The sequence below is a fragment of the Toxotes jaculatrix genome, chromosome 10 (assembly GCF_017976425.1).
Source record: "Toxotes jaculatrix isolate fToxJac2 chromosome 10, fToxJac2.pri, whole genome shotgun sequence".
NCBI classification, from domain to species: domain Eukaryota; kingdom Metazoa; phylum Chordata; class Actinopteri; family Toxotidae; genus Toxotes; species Toxotes jaculatrix.
The window spans coordinates 21,069,404-21,089,425 of NC_054403.1; the positions used below are offsets into that span (position 1 = coordinate 21,069,404).

Below are 20,022 nucleotides of genomic sequence, written 5' to 3' on the forward strand. Positions count from 1 at the left end.
TTGATGCAGAGGTTCTGAGAGGATGCAAAGCCAAAGTTTCTACTTCCGTCAGACAAGTGTATGGTCGGTAGATCAAAACATCGGAGCACTCCCAGTGATAAAGCTGCTGCTGATAGGAGGCACTTAACCTGTCTGGTCATTCTTGGTTATGGCTCTGAATGTGTTATCAGTAATGGGTCTGGTATGTGTCAAATGCCATCAAACCCACCACCACACCAACAGACCATTGATACACAAGGAGAGTGGGTCTAGATGCCTAAGAACAGCTTCATTACCTAATATTAATTTTCCATACCATGCACATCAGTACAACACTTCAATAATCACAGGGCTGAGCAGAAATACAATATTACTATTAACTGTCTCTCCATTTAACCCAATCTTGACAAATTTCTTATATGTAGACATAGTTGTTCCAAGTTTTCACATATGAATGAATGACAGGTTAAATGAAATTAAACTTTAAATTGATTTTTAAACTTTGATCTAGTGAAACACAAGACACGCAATGAACTAAATACAGGAAATAACATGAGAACCTCAATATTTTATTTACTGTTATCACATACTGCTACTGAGAAAAGGCTGTGACAATTATAATATTATTAGGTTATTAGCCACTTGTAAATAATCATTCTGCATTTATTTTTTTAGCATTGCCAATGTTATGTGCAAATTCGCCTGTATCTGCTGAGTAGAGTAATAAATGGTATAAAAAAATATCTTGTAATGCTGAGTCATCAAAAGAAATTGGTAGAACTTTCTGGTGAGTTGGTTGTACACCAGGTATTCGGATGAGCTGTGTGGGTTAATATTCTTAGGCCTCAATAACTGGCGAGAAATTCCTAAAGGCAGACTTCCAGTTAAATAGGTATAGTTTTCCCTTCCTTACTGAGTGCGTGTGTCTGTGTTTGTTTGTGCACATTCTGTCCAGGCATGTCAAAACTCAAACCATTCGCCCTGGAGCTGCACAAACTGGCAGGTAATGTGAGGGGCCAGTCAAGAAAAATACAAATATGGAAACTCTAACAAGGAATCGTTGCCTTTATATAAGCATGTTGTGTGGAAAAATCTCAAAGCTCTGCATTCAGATGTGGTTCACTGAATGATGCTCAGACTTGAGAGCTACTGTGTGAGAGTTACCTCAATGATGTAGAGGACGATATTCTTGTAGAAGCAGTACAGGATACACTTGGCTACACGGTTGTAATTCCAGGCTCCATGGACGAGCAGCAGATTCTTCAAGTATTTGAACTGTGTGGGAGGGAAGTAAAAGGACAAGATGAATGAATAGTCCAAGTCTGTGTACAGTACACTGTCTAATGGTTCCTCATAATCAGAGATCAGTGCTGGAACACTAAAGCAGTTAAAGGAACTTCAAGATTAAAGCAAGCAGCACTCTTTTGTCATTCCCCAGCAGAGGGTTAAAGGACTGATGAAGCATTGTGGCCAAAGCTCTCACCAACACATTCCACAAATTTCTAGTTGAAGATCGTAAGACTAAGCTTTGAGTTGGTGAAAGTGGAGGAGTTCATTTGGGGGTACCGGTCTCCAAGGGCTCAGAATAATAGTTAAATGGTTTTATAATTATACCACCATTTAGGGCCTGTGGTGAACTTACAATTTAAGTGCAATTTCTGGCTGATAAGTATGATTACATTGGAGCAGAACTCTGAGGCAAGTGCTTTATCTTAGTTGTCAGTAAGTGACTTAAACAAAGAACACACACTACACCACATCCTCTTGCCATCTGACAAAAGCAAAAGTTCTTAAAATGTCGCTGAAACTGGAGTGGGAGACGGGAGGAGTAGAATTAAATTCACATTTTTGAGAGAAACATAATGTTGCTTATTGGAAGGTCTGCCTGTCTTTCAGCAGCAGTGCAGTATTCCCCGGTGAAATAAAAGCACAGTGGCGGCCTCCAGTTTGTCTGACCCCTCGAACGGTCAGCTCAAACATCAGTTAACACTGACCTGAACTGATGACAGATGGACAGCAGAGGTATCTTGGCCCAAAGCCTCTTCAATGTCCTCGTTTTTCAACAGATAATTCTGAGCCTTCAAGTATTAAATTTTAGAAAACAGCTCCCTAATAATCTACAACAGCAAGGAGCTCATTTGGTTCTCTAGAACATTAATCTAAATCAAGTATAGGAACATAAAAATAAGTCACACAACTTCTAAGGATTGATTTCAGTTTGCAGTCTGCAAATTACAGCTAATGTACCGTTACGCCAGTTTAAGGAAAACACCACTGGAAGTCTGGAGGTGTAATTTAATTTGATGCTGGGACACAACCTAAATGAATTATAAGAGGCCACCTGTCTTTGAAAGATATACACATTCTACATGTCATGTGGATTGAAGGGGGCACTTAAGACAAACCCAAGTCTCTTGAACAGTAATTACATACTGCAGTACAGAGTGTGTACTGTGTTGTTGTCAACTATTGGTTTCCCATACTCTCAAACCCTGTGGCTGTAAAAGAAACATGATGTACTGAGTGGTGTGCTGTGTAGAAACAGAGCCACGATACAGGAACGGCAGATTGTTGTGTTGTTGTTACAGGTATCACATAACGATACAGAGTTTCAGAAAAACCGGTTACTAGAACGTAAGTACGTATTTAAGTAGCATTTTGCCGGGATCTGTTTCTGTATAGTTGTGTTGGGAGTTGGGTGTCAGCAGATGCCTGTTTTACAGGTGTTAACCTCTTCACTGTATAAGCTGGTGCCCTGGTAGACATAAGATCTTTTGTTAGTCAGAACAATGTTCCAAACTATCACTTACGCATGTTACACTTGAGAAGACAACGACAGGCCTAACAGTTTGTGGAATCTGATTTTTAGAAGATAGAAATGGGCATAAGTATCAGCGCGGCTGCAAACCAGACATATTCTGATCAAGTCAAAATCAGATTTAAACATTACAACAGTATGAAAAACATGTTATTCTAGTAATATGATTTTAATTTCATGTATGTGCTTTCGCTTAGGCATCAGTGTGTGAATAGCCAACATAAACAGTCTGCATAAAATTTCACAGATTTTGATTTTACATTATTTAGCTCTATAAGTCCTGAAGGCGGTCCTCCATTAGTGTAGTCTGAATATTATTAGCCTTTCAGTGGCTAATCAATCAATTTGCATCACATGGTCAAAGTTCAGTGTGTTATGTTTTTCTCACTTGGTGTAAGCACCTGTCATCTTGCTCACCTGGGCAATAGAGTAGTCAGAGGAGTTTGCTGCCTGTAGACCCTCGTTGCCTGAGATTCCCACACCGACATGAGCTGTTTGGATCATTCCCACGTCGTTAGCACCGTCACCAATAGCCAGCGTGATCACCTTCACCTGTTTCTTGACCATCTCCACCACTTCCGACTTCTGAAGAGGAGATACTCTAAAAAGGGGAGCAGTAGCACAGGGAATATAGCTAATAGATTTAATAAAAAATTGTCTTTACTAGTGCAATTACTGAAGAGAAAACTGTTACGTAACATTGGGCTATAACATAGATAATATCACTACAAAGGCTACTTGTCATATTCTGGAAGATGACTTCCCCCTGTCTACTGCTGTTTTTCTCCTCTCAGAGACCTTGTAAGACCTTTCTGAGCAGGACCATTAAGGAGAGTCAATCATTAGGTTGATGGCTGTGACCCACCTTATAACTTTTCTTTTACAAGACTTCAAACTTGACCTTATACCCTCACTGACAGCAAAGCATGCAGCCTCCCGCACCAGAGCTTGGTGTTTGTGTACTAAAATGGGCATAGTGTACAGTACAGACAGTCTCCTGGGAGAATGTTGTAAACTGTCTTTATCTGTGAAACCATTAATGTTTATCTTTTCTGTGGTTTAAGAGGCCTCATTCATCTCCCAGTGTCTCTTAGTGCCCACTGAATGTGTAAAAGGCAAAGGCAGGTAGAGGTAAGGGAAAAAAATAAATACTAATTTGATGTAATGCTCTGAGTCATAGTGTGGCACCTGAAGGTTTGCTGTTATTCTGAAAACATGGTGCTGACTTCTGGCCGCAAACCCTCTCATGGTTGCCTGAGTACTTAAGTGCTTCCTCTATATTTACGTGGCCCGGGCAAGTCAACAGTGCAACTTCATAATGTTGAAGGTTGCCATTTAAATTCATAACTATCACATTTTTTTAAACTACTGCCATAAAAACCCTTGTTGACCTTTGTAAAGACATTACACTTTACAGTTCAACCATAAAGCTTTTCATTTAAGTCATTTTTTCAGCATAATGCAGAAGCCATGTACAGCTTCTCAATTGTGAGGATCTGCTGCTTTTCTGTTTCTGTTTTGTGTCACTGTAAAATGAACATCTTTGGGTTTGGGGTTATTGGTCTAACAAAACAAGAAATCTGATGACATCAGCCTGGGCTCTGGGCTACAGTGATGGGCAATTATTTACTATTTGCTGACATTTTGTGGACAAAACAACTAGTTGATGAATTGTTATTTGGAACCTTACCACCTTAGCTTATCACGTAGATCTTGTTTAGAAAAAAAAAAACGGATTAGTTCTCAGAAATGATCAGTGACACTGCAACAAACTGGAAAATTACCTAATTGTTTAATTTTTCAACTTTTAATACATATTTGGGCCTTTTTTTGATTGGCTGCATTTAAGTAGATACTTGACAATTTGACAATGACTTAATCTTGTGTGTAGTGTACAGCACTAATGTATGCAAGTATTTAAAAACGCAATTTACTTATTTTATTTGGTGTTTTTCAAACATACAAAATGATTCAGCAAGCAAAGTGTTTTCAAAAGACCAGTGTTCTCATTCTTTCATTTTGGTAAGTGGAATAATTGTCTCAGGTTTATTTTATTGTTTCAGGGATAAATCTTACCTGCAGCAAATGACAGCTTTACAGGAAAGGGCAAGGTCCAGGAAGTACTGTCGCACCCCGAATGTAAGGGCGTATTTAAGAGTCTTCCCATCAATAATGAGCGCAAAGTCGTTTTCCTTGTAGAGGGCATCTCCCAGCATTCCACAGTGGTGGCTGAGTATTTCCCTTGTTCCCTGGATTGGAAAACATTTCATAAATTTGAGTTTAATTAGTGTAATTAGTCATTATAATTTCAAGCCTATGGTGAAACTGTTGCTAGAGGAGATATGCGCCATCATTAGATGAGGTTAACTATTTTAGCTCTAGTGGATTGATTTTCAAGAATCTACTGTGCAAGTTGATTATGATTAATTAACATGTAAGTTAGTTTGTAATTGTTTTACTTTTAAAGCATTTGTCAATTCGTTAACAGCCAAAAAAACTATAATACAATTATAATAATCATACCATCTATTACTCTTGCAACTTGGTCTCAGTCCCAAAAAATGTCTGTTAAGAAGTTTGTTCAAGTCTAAGAATGAAATGCCATTAGGACAAGGGTTGGATAAATTTCCTTCACACTGCCAGTGTCACTACATTCTGCAGTGCAGAATGAAGGACTCCATGATGGCATTCTTATTAGGAGGATTTTATTACCTCACAGTACTAAAGTTCATTTATCTCTTCTAAGAAAATCAGTGTTTTAGCTCCTAAAGGTTCATTTAGTCAGTCTTAAACAGATGAGTCAGGTCTGTCCATTCTTATTGCTAATCATTGGGAAACATAATAAATATATTAAATATCACGGTGAAAACATACCAAGCTCTGCAAATGGATCATGTTTGCTCCTACAGTATACACAGTTATGATGATGATTGATGGTGAAAATCTATAAATACGAGACTGACAAGAGGAGTTAGTGTCCTGCTATACAGCCATGTGTGGATGGACTGGTGAGATCATCATTGCATCATTCAGTCATCTTCCCCACAGATGGTGAAGTCATTAGGATGTACTTTTATATTTTTATTAAAAAAGTAAAAGTAAAAAATATTTTAAAACATCACCTGGCTTCAAAAGTACAAAAATATAAAATAAATATTTTCTTTCTTAACATCCATAACGGCAATGTTTTAGTATTCAGCAAATGTACAGGTACAAATGGTTCAGAACCTTCATTAACAGTTCGTACAAGCTGATACACAATATAGTGTATATGTGATATACTGTATAGAGTAGAAAAGAATGATTTCCCAACCTTAAAGCTATCTAAAGGGATGTAAAAGACGAGAAACTGGATGTTAAGAGGTTAAATGACTTTAAAAGGGAGAAAGACAGACTTAAATGAACAGATACAATGAATAATGTGCCGAGCAGATGCTCAAACAGCTGTAATCATTAAAAAATGATGGTCATTAACAGGACTGGGGGAGGGAGGGGTACAGCCTGGTGTCGAGGTCAGATATGTCAAAGTAGTCAGATTGTACCAGAGGGACCACGCAATGTTCGCTTGGCATAACAAAACTTTGAAACCTCAGCTTAAAGGAAATATTTGGAGAAAGAGGCTTTACATTTCACAAAGTGAGAGAGTGAGAGTGAGAGACACGCACAGAAAGAGATGATGGATTAACAGAGGAGAGAAACTGAGCAAGAGGATACAAGCAGAAAGCAGCTGCGAGGACTTGGCCATTGCTGATGGGGTGTGTAAAACAGCACGAGATGGTGAGCAGTGGGCAGGCGAGTTCAAATGTGTGTGTGTGTGTGTGTGTGTGTGTGTGTGTGTGTGTGTGTTCAGCTCAGAGGAGGTACAGGATGTGATCTCTATATTCAACCATAAGCCAAAAATGAAAGTCTCTTCATCTCAGTTAACAGAATGATTTCAGATGACATCTCGTGTGAGTGCGTATGTGCATGTGTCCATTGTATAAGCTGGTACACCATATATATGAGAAAGAATTCACTGTGTTTGGAGCACGATCCATTCATCACATACAGAGATAAGTAACGTTTACCATTTCCTCAAGTAGAGAAGCCATTTCCCCCATAATTTCCACTGAGGAATTTTAGCTCTAATGCTACATGTCTCCTCCTAAAGCCTCTTTGTTATGGCTATAATGACCAGTTTAGCCTATGTGACTAGCTAGTGTTTGGTTTTGAAATGGGTATGTGGCGTTCATTCAGAAATCCACAAGAGCTTCCCATAAAGACTGAGCTCCATTGTTGATACAGGCCTTGAGTGATATAGCCAACAGGACATGACACTCACGATGTGGAATCTGGACATTTGTATGGATGTAATGTCATCATCTGTCTTAGACTTGGAGGCACACAAAAAGGGGATGTTCCACTTCAGAGGGATTTTGACAGATACTTTTCAGACCCACATCTCACTGAGAAACACACCTAAGCGTGAACAGTTACTGTAAGTGTTTGTGTTACAAGTTACATTTTTTTCCAATCCAATTTTCCCCTGGATTTTTGTAAAGGTCATTTTTCGACCTGTTTCTCAATGTCATATTAATAATCAAAATAAAGAAAAATAACCTTTTTTTATGGAGCAAATGAAAATAACGAGCTCAATTTATCTGTTATTGTGTTTTGTAATGATTAATATGCTACAACTGTTAGTTCTCCAAATGATTAAACACTCAGACTGGAAGACAAAGCTTTTCAAAATGACCTAATCCTACCTTTGAGGCTGAGTTTCACTTTGGGAATTACAAGAAAGTTCAAGTAAGATTTAGTACAGGGGATGTCAAAAACTTTGTCCTCCCTTTGATAATCGCTTCTAAACACTGCAAAGAGGGAAGACATGCTCCAATTACTCTCTTTCGCAGCACGAGAACACTCAGAATTACCAGTCCTTCTGCCTGGTCCTCTTTTCACTGTGTCTCCTTCGTCTTGGTGGAGAGGTTTCACCCTCCAAGTTTTAACAAACTGCCTTATGTAAGCATCTGCTCAACCACAGGAGAATGGGAGCTGACATTTCAAAGCGCCGGTCCGTGTGCTTTATGAATGCACCGACCCCAAATTTCTACCTCTACTCTATTTATCACGCTTAACGACTGGCTGACAGAGAGAAGGCCGTCCGTCATCACCCCCATACACTCTCCTGCTGCTTTCCCCTCCTTTATCCACTTCTTCACACTACCCCCGTCCCCCCCCTTGTCCGACAAACTAAACCCAGTCGAGTTTCTCCTCCATCTGCGGCTCCTCTGCTTAGCTCTCTCCTGATGGAAGTGCAGGGACTTGCCCTTTTCAATCTCAGAAACAACAGACACGGCTCTCCTGCCGGGGGGTCAACAGATTTCTCTGCTGGGTGTCTTAAAGATGTTGAAGGCAGATTTGGGATGTGTGGTTGATCTTTGTGTATGTGTGTTTGTGTGTGTGTGTGTGTGTGTGTGTGTGTGTGTGTGTGTGTCTCCCTGTGGCCATATCTGCTCAGCTTTGAGACAGGGCCGGGGTGAGGAGATGAGGGGGATTACTGTACTCAAAGATGTCCTCTCCTCATATTTTTACCTTCGATATCAGTAAGAAGCATTTGAAAATATTTCTTAGTAATTATTTTCTTATGTAAAGTTCTAGGTAGATAGAAAATTTCTTGTATGCATTTAAAACTGTGTATGAAGGCTGCCAGAATTGTTAAGCCCTTCAGTATACTGCTCTGTATTCTGATTAAAATCTGCCCTAACATTAGCATGAATCAGTCTTGTCTGTTTCTGTTAGATGTTCACTGAAAGAACTGAAAAATTATTTTACTTTAAAGTTTTGTTATTGTTTGTCTTCTTGATCTCTGACAATGATAAATCTTTTCTGTGAAAGCAGCAAACACAGACATATATACGGTACACTATTAGATTATCGCTGGATTCTGTATTTGTGTTGGTAGTTAACTGTTTTGAAGAGGCTGTGGGATGTACATATGAGACAAATTACATTTACGTTACTTTGTTTATAGCATTTTAAAGGTAAAATGAAATTATGCTTTACGTCTGTGCATGGATAAGAAGAAACACCAGTCTTATTAAAACATTTTGTGAAACAACGGTGAGCTTTATGCACTTTGGTGAGGTTATCAGTAAAAGTAAAGTGGTAAAGAAAAATCCTAAATACTCACATCCAGAGTGTCCTCATTGATCACAAGCATTCCCATGTTCTTGGTCAGTAGCTTGCAGGAATGTCCTACAGTTAAAAGAGAAAAACAGAAGATGAAACATGTTGTAAAGAGATAATTTGTTATAATTGAAAAGACTGGAAATTAAGCACGTAAGCAGGCGGAAAATATTTTAAATCAGCTAAATTACTACTCAGTTTCTACATCAACTTGTAGTTTAGTTTCGATAACCTACTTTAGCATGAAAACCTAGCTGCCTGTGGCCCACATGTACATGGACACAAACATACTAAACAGATGAAAGAAACACAATCAAATAAGAGTTGTTACAGGATGCAGCAATACATTTTAAGTGATACCAATTAAAATGTTACAGCTCAGAGCCAGTGTCTCGGGACATGACTAATGAGTTTGGTTTACAAGAGTTTGTCAGTTTCCTGTTTTAATAGGCAGTTACAACTCTGAGTTACCCAACACGGCTCTCTGGGGAGCGTTCCCCTCAGCTTTTGGCTGGGACAGATGCTCAGGGTCACCAGCAAGGTGGTGGAGCGCGCCTCCCATTGGGGAAAACAAAAATGTTTCTCGAACCAAGACTGAAGCCTTCAGTTTCGTACTGTGGCTGAATGAAAAGGCTGCCATCTGTGGCATAACCACATGAATATTTGTGGGCTTCAACTCTTTGCTTCTGTCTGGAAAGAGATTTTCGTTTCTGTAAGGTGGTTACCACAAATCCCACGCTTTATGAATACATGGGTGGCATGTTCTGTGAGTGAAATTGAGATAAGATAATGTACAAAACACACAAAAAACACAGTCATACTCAAACACAATTGTGCATGCACAGTACAGACACACACACACGGAGTGGGGTTTTGCATGAGGAAATGAGTAGATTTTAGCCCCGGAGTCAAAACCAAACAGGTTGGTCTGGGATATGGCAGATTGTTTTCTTAAGTGCAAAGGTGCAAACGTCCAAAAATTTGCCAATGTGTGGAAAATGTCTCCCCATCTCAACACTGTCTCTACGCCCTTCCCCCTAGTCAATTCCTGCCACAGCCCTTCCGCTTAACGTGTTTACCTTAAGCTCATTTGACTGCAGCCAAACTGCCCTTTTTTTTATTTCACCAGAGAAAGTTGAATTCCTGGCCTTTCTCCATCTCAGGCGGAACTAAACACTGCTCCCACAGGAATTGAGGAATGTGTAACAGCGACACTCATGTCACAGTTTTCTGGGATGTTGCCTCGGGAGCAACAGTTATACAAATACAAATTTAAGCCACAGAAGGCACAGGCGCTCTAAATGCATAGCACATTGTGAGTAGGATTTTGGGAGGCAGGAAGAATGGGGACTTGAAATTAATGGTAAAATTATATGTTAAATCTGTCTCTGTTAAAGGGGATGAGGCATCCTATGGCCATAATTAACACAGCGTTATTTATGTGCTTCTCATCTGTAATGTGTCCAGTAAAGTGAGCAGTGTTTCCAGTTGACCAGCAGGTACTGTCCTTTCACTGAATTCTGGCTCATACCTGTCCTAAACATTACTACGTACGTACAACTCCCCTCAACAAACAGCTCACAGCACTGGGAGCCTGTCCCAGAGCAAACATTGCTCTTTCCTAAGGCAATGAGAGACATGTGGTGTCAGAGTAGGTACTGTACATTATGTTATGATAGTTCAGGATTAGGGACACACTGAAACAATGACAGTCTTTACAGTTTCAGATCAAACTGAGCCTCCATGCTTAAATACCATAAATATGTGAAACTAAGAAAACCCAACCGCATTTATGCCCCACATTCTGTGCCAAGTACGACATTTGGGTGGTTCAGGCCACCTCGAAATATAGAAAAATCTAAACATGATGGGATAAATTCACAAGTCCAATGTGTCAAAAAGTGCACAGTTAAGACTGCCAATGGAGATTGTCTTTCAGTGAGGAAAATGGTAAAAAACAAAGTCAATACTGAACGCAGATTTTACAGAGCAACTCAGTCAAACGGCGAACCTGTAAAAATACTTCCAGTGAGCCCCTGCTTCTGCAGAGCCTCCTCACATCTGGGCACAGCTGGCACAAAGGGCTGATTCAGTCAGGCCACAGTGGTAGGTATAGCCACAAACGGAGGTACTTTTCATATCTATTTTTCTGAACTCTGAGTTACCAAGTTGGCTGTATTCAAGGTTGATCCATTTGTGGTAATTAGCCGCATCTAAGAAGGGTAAATACCAGGGCCATTTATGGAAGAGAAATATAAACTAAACTGGACGACCAGAGTTAGTCATTCACCTTTCTGATAACATCTGCAAGGCTAAAACATCTAGGGGGGGGCAGATACGTGAGAGGTGCCTGTTTGTGTACATAGGCATGTTATTTATTTCAGGTCAGTGCAGTGTGCTCATACATCATCTTGCATTCTGCGACAGATGCTTTTACTGGATATGTGTGACAGAAAAGCATTCAGCTTGTCAGTAGTTTGTCTTGCTGAGTGAAGAATGACCACAGGTCTGACGGGAATATCTTTAAGAGGTAGGAGTACAATTTATCACAGCACAAATCAGTTTCACCAGTGACGTTCCATTTGGTTTGAGACCAAGTGCGCATGTTTTATGGGGATGCAATACCAAATCGCTGAATTACTCCTCCTCCTCTAAGAATCACCACCTTAATGTGGTGGAGGGGTTTGAGTGTCACAGTGATCCTGGGAGCTGTATTGTCGGGGGCAACAGCCCAGGGCGGTATCTCGCAAGGCAAATTTGGTCCAGGGAAAGGGTAAGAGAGCAATTCATACAACCCTAAACAGCTGTTATCGGAAAAGTTTCACCTCGCCTGGACCAGGGGAACTGAGGCCCCCCTCCTGAAGCCAGACCGGGGAGGGGAGTTCACCGGCGAGTGTTCCTGCTCACCAATATTGATGGCTGTTTCCTGTTTGTCCCCAGTCAGGATCCAGATCTTAATGTCAGCCTTCATCAGAGTCTCAATGGTCTCAGGCACCTTATCCTGGAGCTTGTCCTCGATCGCCGTGGCCCCCAGGAGCTGCAGGTTCTACGTCAGAAAAGAAGCCCGCAAAAAAGTCAGTAAGTGGTGATCATAACAGAAGAAGGCCTTTAAAACACCATGTGTCAGTTAAACATGTGAGCCGGGATTGTATCACTCACTCAGTCATGTTTTTGCCCTCGTCAGCTGCTCTTGTTTATCACCCAGAAAAACCACCACGGGCTTAAGGGGTTTTGGATCAGTTACTGTGCCCCTGTGTGTGTGCATCTGTGGACACAATCTCTCCTACACAAGCACACCCACAAAATACTGTTGGTGTTTTTCCCAGGAAACCTGGTGGTTTGTTGGGGGTGGTTGCGGGCTCATGGGGCCAAAGATTTGACGAGACCCAGGGGTAGAGGGGAGACAGAAGCCAGCAGCAGAGGAAAGGCAGGGGAAGCTCTTTAAGTTGTGACCTGAGCCCTGCTGCCTGTACATCTGTAGCCCTGTCCTCTCTAATCACTGGGAACCGCACTGCACAGAAAACTGTGCCTGGAGAAGAACATGACCATATCTGATGAGCTCTCGTTTGCCGTTTGGATGTGAATTGTTTTATTGTTCCTGTTGTTGTTAAAGGCACTTTTTGTGGATTATGATACTATAACCACTTGGATCAGGATTTCAACCCCCGAGCCAGGGTGGAACTAAAACATCAGTGACAAGCCAAATGGTGGTAGATTTTGTCTGGTGTCGGTAGGTTAACCACAATTTCAATGGTTTATATGTGCAGCTCAGTGTCCATGTAGCATTGAAAGAGTGGTTGCTAAAACTGTGAATTCCTAAAGTGTAAGAAGAAATGTTATAAAATTGCAAACTGGAGCTGCAATGTAGGAGATAATGGTACTGGCAGTTCTTGTTATTTGGATTTAACAATGGCCTTCTGATTGTCGTCCTGAAAAAATTCTGTCCAGTTACTAGTAGTTAGGCGAGCTAACGTGCAAATAGTCCAGAAATAATTAATTTAAGCTTAAATCAATCAGTAAAGGTGATGAGACCTTTCCCTCAAACACTGGAGTGGTTTACATTACATAAACATGCTCTAGAACTTAGTAATATGAGGTTAGGAAACCCACAATCTGTCTTCTGACAATTTAGGGAATCTGTTAGAGAATACTACAGTAAAAGTAATAAAATCATCAATAATTAAGAAAAATGATCAACTGAAGTATTGGGTATGAAACAAGTGACACAGCTTCTCAATACCGGAAGCAATAACAAAGGAATAAAGTTACATTATAATCATTAACTAGTTCCCATTAAGGCAGCATAATCTGGAATTTATCACATTTTAACATTTTTTTGTACAATAAGTGAACATACATGAGTATTTTGTTTGCGAGATGATGTGGAGGAGTAACTACAGATGAATTTCTCTGTCTTTTAAATTTCACTGTGACTCCATTGTGCCCTCATGTGGTGTTACTGTGTGCATTTTTACGTGTGGGTTGCCCCAAGGAGCAATGAGCCCCAAACCCTGGCAGCATCAGTGCCACACTCTGCCCATTAAGCAATGTGTATTACATTTTCCTCTGTGAGAGCTTTTATGTTTATTTCATGATTGATTGCCTCCATTTGTGCTGGGCAGCCAGGAGCAGTCGTGAAGAATATGCCAAGTGGTTGATTTACGACTGTGGCTTCCTGTGTTTGACTAGTGCTTCCACATAGACCCACCTCACAGAAAAGCAAACCTACCTGCTGGTCAAACCTTGAATCTCTCACACAAATACACACACATAATTGTGAACTTTTTCAGGTTTCCAGGTGTGATTACAGTACAGTGTAAGCTAGAAAGAGGCCTTCAGTTCAACCTTATTTTGCTGCAGATGCATACAAGGCTGTAAAATATACAAAATGTTTTGTAGTTATGGCAGTTTGCTGCCAGTTTAATACAAAGTGCACAAGGTCACTTGCCAAGTTCACAGCATTCCACAGTCAAATGTTTTTCTGTCTACTTTAAATATCCAGCTCATTTTATAGCCCTGCAAAATATATCTCACAGAATTTCACTTAACAAACCTTCTCTATCAGTTCGTAGCTCTCTTCAAGTTTGAGGGCTCTGTTCTGCAGGGAGGTGCAGGCTCTGTGGTGGAGCTCCTGCCACTGCTGATAGGACGACTCACTGATGTCTGCCACAGCAAAGCACAGAGTGCGCAGCCCTGGATGTGGAAAACAGCATCACAACATCTGTGTCAAATGTCATAACTTCTTACCATTTCCTAACTTTTCTATACATCTCTGACCATGGTTGCAATGTAGAACACAACACAGCATGGATGGTAGCTAACTACCATGCGCTTTACAGTGTTATTTGTGAATGTAGTTCTTTTTTCATGATGTCCTTATCAATGAGCATTTTCCTAGTCAGATAAATTACAGAAAAGGAAACAATGACAATGATAAAAGGTCTTTGACCTTTTATCTCCTTTGACAAAGGAGATAATTTCTTTCTCCAACAGCCAACACAATAACTTACCTGATACTAAGCTAATGCAGTGAATCCAACCCACATAAGCACTTATTTTATTATGTTTAGGAGGTTAGATACAAATTCTGATACTGCTGATGTGGATTTACCTAACACGTTCAAAATGTCAGTGCACTTTATCAGTAATTGTATTTGTAGTTCATGTGAACTATAAATCTGTTACTTTCAGATGTTTAAGTCCAAATTAAGTCTCATATATTCTCCTTTCATTCCAAATAGCATTTAATATAGATTAATACTATTTAAGAAAGATCAAATAAACAGTTATTTTCTTCTTGTCTGAAAGGTAAAGCAGGTTATAATACATTATTCAGGCCTTTCCAAATTACCATGACTGAAGATGTTCACAATCTGTCCTGAATGCTATATTTAGCCTACATCAAATATTCCCAATGACATCATTTTGCATGTGTTTCACAAGGGGGCAGTATGAACACAGAACAAAAAGAAGAGTCTCCAGTGCAGTTTCTTTTGGCTCTACTGTCGTAAGTTCACACATATCTGGATTGACTGTTCGTTAAATAAAGGCATGTGATGATATGTTCTAAGGGAAACAAAACTACTGCTTCTGGAACAACTGGCGATCAAGTGGTGATAATGAACTGAAAGAAGTGACAGGAGCACAGGCATTAGAAGCATCCGAAAAGATATTTTACTTTTGGCAGACAGGGGGCAACGTTAGTCCACTCACCCTCAGTGGCAAACTGTTCCAGGTGCTTCAACGTGATCTCTTTGTATCTCGAGCTGTCTGCCAGACGGTCATAGATCACTGTGTCCTGAAGGGAAACAAACACTCATTGGTTACTGCCAACAAGAGAGGAAAGAAAGGAACCTCCTGGACTTGGACTACTTGGCAAATAGGAGTCTCAGGGTGGATACAGCCCTTATGAGTTGCACTTTCTATTCAGAATCAGAATCAGAATCAGAATAACTTTATTAATCCCCGTAGGGAAATTCTTGCCGTTACTTTAACTCCCAGTTGAAGAAGAAGAAAGAGGAAAATTACACATAGTGTGTGGTAAGAGAAGAGGAAAATTACACATAGTGTGTGGTAAGAGAAGAGGAAAACTACACAGTGTGTGGTATTCAGATTTGTCCAATTGCCCTCAAGCTGTTGTACTGAAATAATCATATGTTTAAAAATCAGTTAATACACAAATGCATCTGAATCCTGCAATGGTTAACTGATTCTGTGAGTAATGTCTTCTAGAAACCCAGAAAAAATTTAACTATTTAAAAGTTCAGCATTTGGTTAAAATAAAATGTAAGCACACCTGCTAATTACTTTTTTGGGCATTTGGCAAATCTCTTGTAGACATTATCACAAAATTAATATTGTGTTAAACTATAATAAAACACAATCAACTTAAAACATAAGCTATAAACCTGCAAAGTGAAAATCAGGAAAATGATTCAGTTGTTCGATATACTTTATAATCTACTAATACAATTAGAAAGTCTATTAAAAAACATATGAATGACAACCCTCAGTGTGTAAACTGTGAGGAATCTTGTGCTTTGATCAGCCTAACAGGGCTAACTGTGCACATACATAGGCTTATCAGATGCTCAGTAAAACAGAGTATAGAGCAACATGTTCTTCAATCACTACAATTCTACATAGAACTCCAGTAGAGTTCTAGATACATGCTGCAACTGTGTATTGACTGTAGTGGTGTAGTTTGTAGTATCAGGGTGCCTTTGTGTGAAACAAAATGTTTGTGTATCCATTATTTTGTAAAGATACCCATGTGTGAAATGTGGTGTTCTTGCTTTATGCTGCTGCTTATTGAAAAGATTTCCTGATAAGACAGCGAGAGGCAATAAGGGGAGGAGTGCATTCGACACTTGTGTGTGTGGCAGTGATGGTGATGGGCTGTCATGCGTTGCCATGGAGAGAGACAGACACTCACAGCTCCTTTGCAGTAGAGGCGGATCTTTCCAGATGGGGTGCGCATGATGACTGACATCCTCTTCCTTGCACTGAGCGAGGAAAAGGCAAAAGAGAGATTTAGAGGGAAAGAAGAAGAGGGTGGGATAACGACAGAAAGCAAGCGAGAGAAATCACATTACAAGGTGTCACAGCCGCTACAGCAAATTATCACGTACTGTTTGAGCTAGCATATGTCTGCTGAAATTAGAAATCAAAGAGGTGGGTAACACGATATTACACCTCGGTCACACAATTAATTAGTACAAATCACGAGGGCTAAAGGCAGATGATAAACTCTAACAGCACATGATTCTTTTGAGGATCTTTATAGCAAGGAACACATACTTACCTACTCTTACCTACCTACACCTATGGCCTATATAGGCAATAAATTACTGAAGTTGAAGACACAATGATTACTTTAAAAAAAAAAAAAAAAAAAAAGTCGTACCTTGTAAACTCCAGGACATGAAGCAGTTCATACTTCTCCTCTGTTCCGAGCTAAATCCAAAGAGACAGACAAATTAACATACTCCAGAAGGAGAAATCTCAACCTCAGCCTCCTTCTGAGACAACTTATCTTAAGTAGCACAAGCCAGCCCTGCCACCCTACTCCAATCAGCCTTGATTGCACTTTAAATGTGTTTATCAGTTTCCTGCACTGAGCTGATGGAGGGACAATAACAAGGTAAAATTCAATTAACTTCCTTAATTGTAGAGACCGCTAGGTACAAGACAGAGTGATTAAATAGATGCTGAGAGCTTTGGAAGGCCTAATAAAGGTTAAGAAATTGGGCAAACATCTTGGAGACAAGATGTCCTCCTCAGAAGGAAAAAAAAACTTAAAATGGTTCTGGCCTTTCTGCCTGTGCCTCTTAGAGTGCAATCATCAGGTTAGCCAATTAAGGGAACAACAGGATGAGTGACCTGAGCTTTGGAGAGGACACACACTGCAACAGCTCAGGATATAATTACAGCGAATGCGGTATATGCCATAATACAATTATTGTATTAGCTTTAGTTCAAGGTCTGCTTTGGAACATCTGAACAAAATAATAAAATTAATCCCCAAAGTTAAAGCCTAGAGATAATCTACAGATTGTTGAGACACTACAACTTAATGGAAAAAATGATTGGGATATACAGTGTGCTTAAAGAATTAGTTCAAATAAATTAACTTATTCAAGCTCTTGCTGAGAGTGAGATGAGAAGATTCTTACAACTCTTATGCTCAAACAGTAAATAGGTAGATGGAACCACCAGTCAGGTAAAGACTGGATTGCTCCCCATCGAGAAATCTGGAATCTCTGGATTTGTTACCTCTGGACACAGCCAGACTGGCCATTTCCCCGCTTCCAGAACTAATGCTGAACTAAACTAACCAGATGCGCGCTGTAGCTTCATACTACTACATACAGTAAAGACGTCTAACTTTCAGCAAGAAAACAAATAAGCACACTTTGCAAATGTTGAACTATTTCTTTATTAAATAATCATTTGTCAGATTATTTGTTTCATTCATTTATGACAGAAAAATCCTTCTTGTTATTGTGACACATTTATCAGTGTGTGATCACAGTCTTTTTTTCTTGTCTGAGGTCATTCTAGATGATCAGGATGCCAGCATTAAGTGGATCCATCCATCAGCACAATAGCTTGAATGCCTTACATTAAACTCGTCTCGTCCAACTCACCATTTCCACAATGACGCTGTCTGGGGTCCTCCCAGAAAACACAAAGCCAAGGTTTCGTGCTGCTCTCACCAGAGCACCTTCATCTAGAAAGCACACAGAAACCCAAAATGTTCCATATAAACTCACAGACACCAGTACAAGTACAAAAAGTCTTGGCAGACAAAGTGCTATCTAAGGGATAACCTGGAATTTGAACTTGGCATTTATGATAAAGACCACATTCATATTTGGTACATGAAACTAGTTCATGTCGACACATTTCCACAATGAGGGCAGCAAACTGAAAGCTGTGGTAACTTAACCAGGTAAGTTATGCTACAGCTTGCATGAGGATGCTGCAGGGCGAGAAAAAGCTTTCTGCTTGTTTTTTACAGTTCACTTGACTAGCTTCTCTTTGCAGCCATTCCCCCGCTCTGCTTCAAACCCCAAAGCTCCATGAGACCATGATTGTTCTACGCAATCAGGCAAAAAAAGTCACTTCTCTTATCAAAAGCAAAATGTAAAGCAGCAGCATTGCTTTGTGGAACTGTAACCCATTTAGTCAAACAATATGTGCTCAATAAAAACTCAATCAGTACTTTTTTTTATCACAGTAAAAGAAACCTGTCCTTACTAACACTACCAATGTCATCAGAAGCATCAGGAAACATTAACACCTCTCATTTAGTTGCAGTCTAGCATTTGTCCATCGACTGAAACACTTGTCAATGTGGCAATAACAAATTCTGTTTCTCTCATAAGAGCCACTTATTTTTTTCAGAGCTCACTGGGATGGTCTTTTTGATTTCAGGAAATTTACATTCTGCTGCTAGGGGCAACCACAGTGTCTGAATGGTGAAACCCATGTGGACATGCCTGAAGTTGTACTTCTTGTTTTCATACTTGTTGAAAATACTTGTTGAAACAATTTTTCAAGAAAGTTAATTTCACCTCCCAGAATATGTTATAGGGCATTTTTTTCTTGACAGGCAAGTGTTTCAGTCTATCACATTCAGGTGTGAATGTGATGAAGGATCACAGCGAGGTTCACGGAATTGAAGTGACATACACCATGTAATTTGTGAACAGGATATTTATATTATGATTCCTGGCCCTCTCATGCACTGATGAATATATAAATATCTTTATGAAAAACTGGTGCCTGGAGGCTATGGTGGTGTGTTTCACTGAGGCACAGAGGTCACTAGATGGAAAATTAAATATCTCAACAAAGGGAAACATCAGGGACACGCAGCATCAGTGATGCAAAGCACCTGGAGCAAGGTCTAGCCAGTGCTGCAGAAATGCAGCAAAAGCAATTTAAGACCTGCAGTTTCAGACCTGCAGCTCTAGTCAAACTTGCGCCACCTATCAACAAGAAAAGTAGCAGCTGCAGCAGTTTGGACTGCAGCTAAACATGCTATTCAGTACCATCTACAGGCAAAGCAAGCAGCAGTTTCTGCAGTTTTGATACTTGTGAGGTTTAACATTTCACGCTGTAAACCTGCAACATTAAAGGTTTTTCTAATGTGGAGCATCATTTTTTCTGAAAAACTAAAAAGAATCATGTCCTCTGATTATCATCAGGTCTGGACAGCTGCTGCTATTGTTTTCTTTTCCTATACTGTAGGTGGCGCAGGTTAGCGTGTTTGGAACTAGTCTGACAGAGTTGTTCAGCATGTTAAACCTAAGTTTAAGTTTGTTACCAGCCCGTTTTATGATGTGCTTTGAATCTAAAAGTGCAAACCCGATTAACTTCCACATTCCACAATATCTAGCCTTGCTAATAAAAAAATAAACACCTTAAGAATTAAGAAGGTGAAGTGTTTGCAATTTTGCTTATATTTTATGTTTTTTCTCTTTTGAAATGTGTTTGAAAGCCCTCGGACACTGGACAAGGTACAGAAGGTGTACTGCACTAATTCTAAG

General features: G+C 39.9%; 1 protein-coding gene across 5 annotated transcripts in view; it reads right to left on the reverse strand.

The window, feature by feature from the left end:
- Nucleotides 1–20,022, reverse strand: part of atp8a1 (ATPase phospholipid transporting 8A1) — a 98,591-nt gene that overhangs the window by 28,373 nt on the left and 50,196 nt on the right. For all 5 annotated transcript variants that reach the window (XM_041047934.1, XM_041047935.1, XM_041047931.1 and 2 more), the window contains 10 exons: nucleotides 18,115–18,197; nucleotides 16,872–16,921; nucleotides 16,401–16,470; nucleotides 15,179–15,263; nucleotides 14,019–14,158; nucleotides 11,873–12,011; nucleotides 8,970–9,034; nucleotides 4,874–5,046; nucleotides 3,215–3,398; nucleotides 1,144–1,254 (listed from right to left, as the gene is read on the reverse strand). In XM_041047934.1, coding sequence (XP_040903868.1) covers nucleotides 1,144–1,254; nucleotides 3,215–3,398; nucleotides 4,874–5,046; nucleotides 8,970–9,034; nucleotides 11,873–12,011; nucleotides 14,019–14,158; nucleotides 15,179–15,263; nucleotides 16,401–16,470; nucleotides 16,872–16,921; nucleotides 18,115–18,197 — 1,100 coding nt within the window. The remainder of the gene's footprint in view (nucleotides 1–1,143; nucleotides 1,255–3,214; nucleotides 3,399–4,873; nucleotides 5,047–8,969; nucleotides 9,035–11,872; nucleotides 12,012–14,018; nucleotides 14,159–15,178; nucleotides 15,264–16,400; nucleotides 16,471–16,871; nucleotides 16,922–18,114; nucleotides 18,198–20,022) is intronic.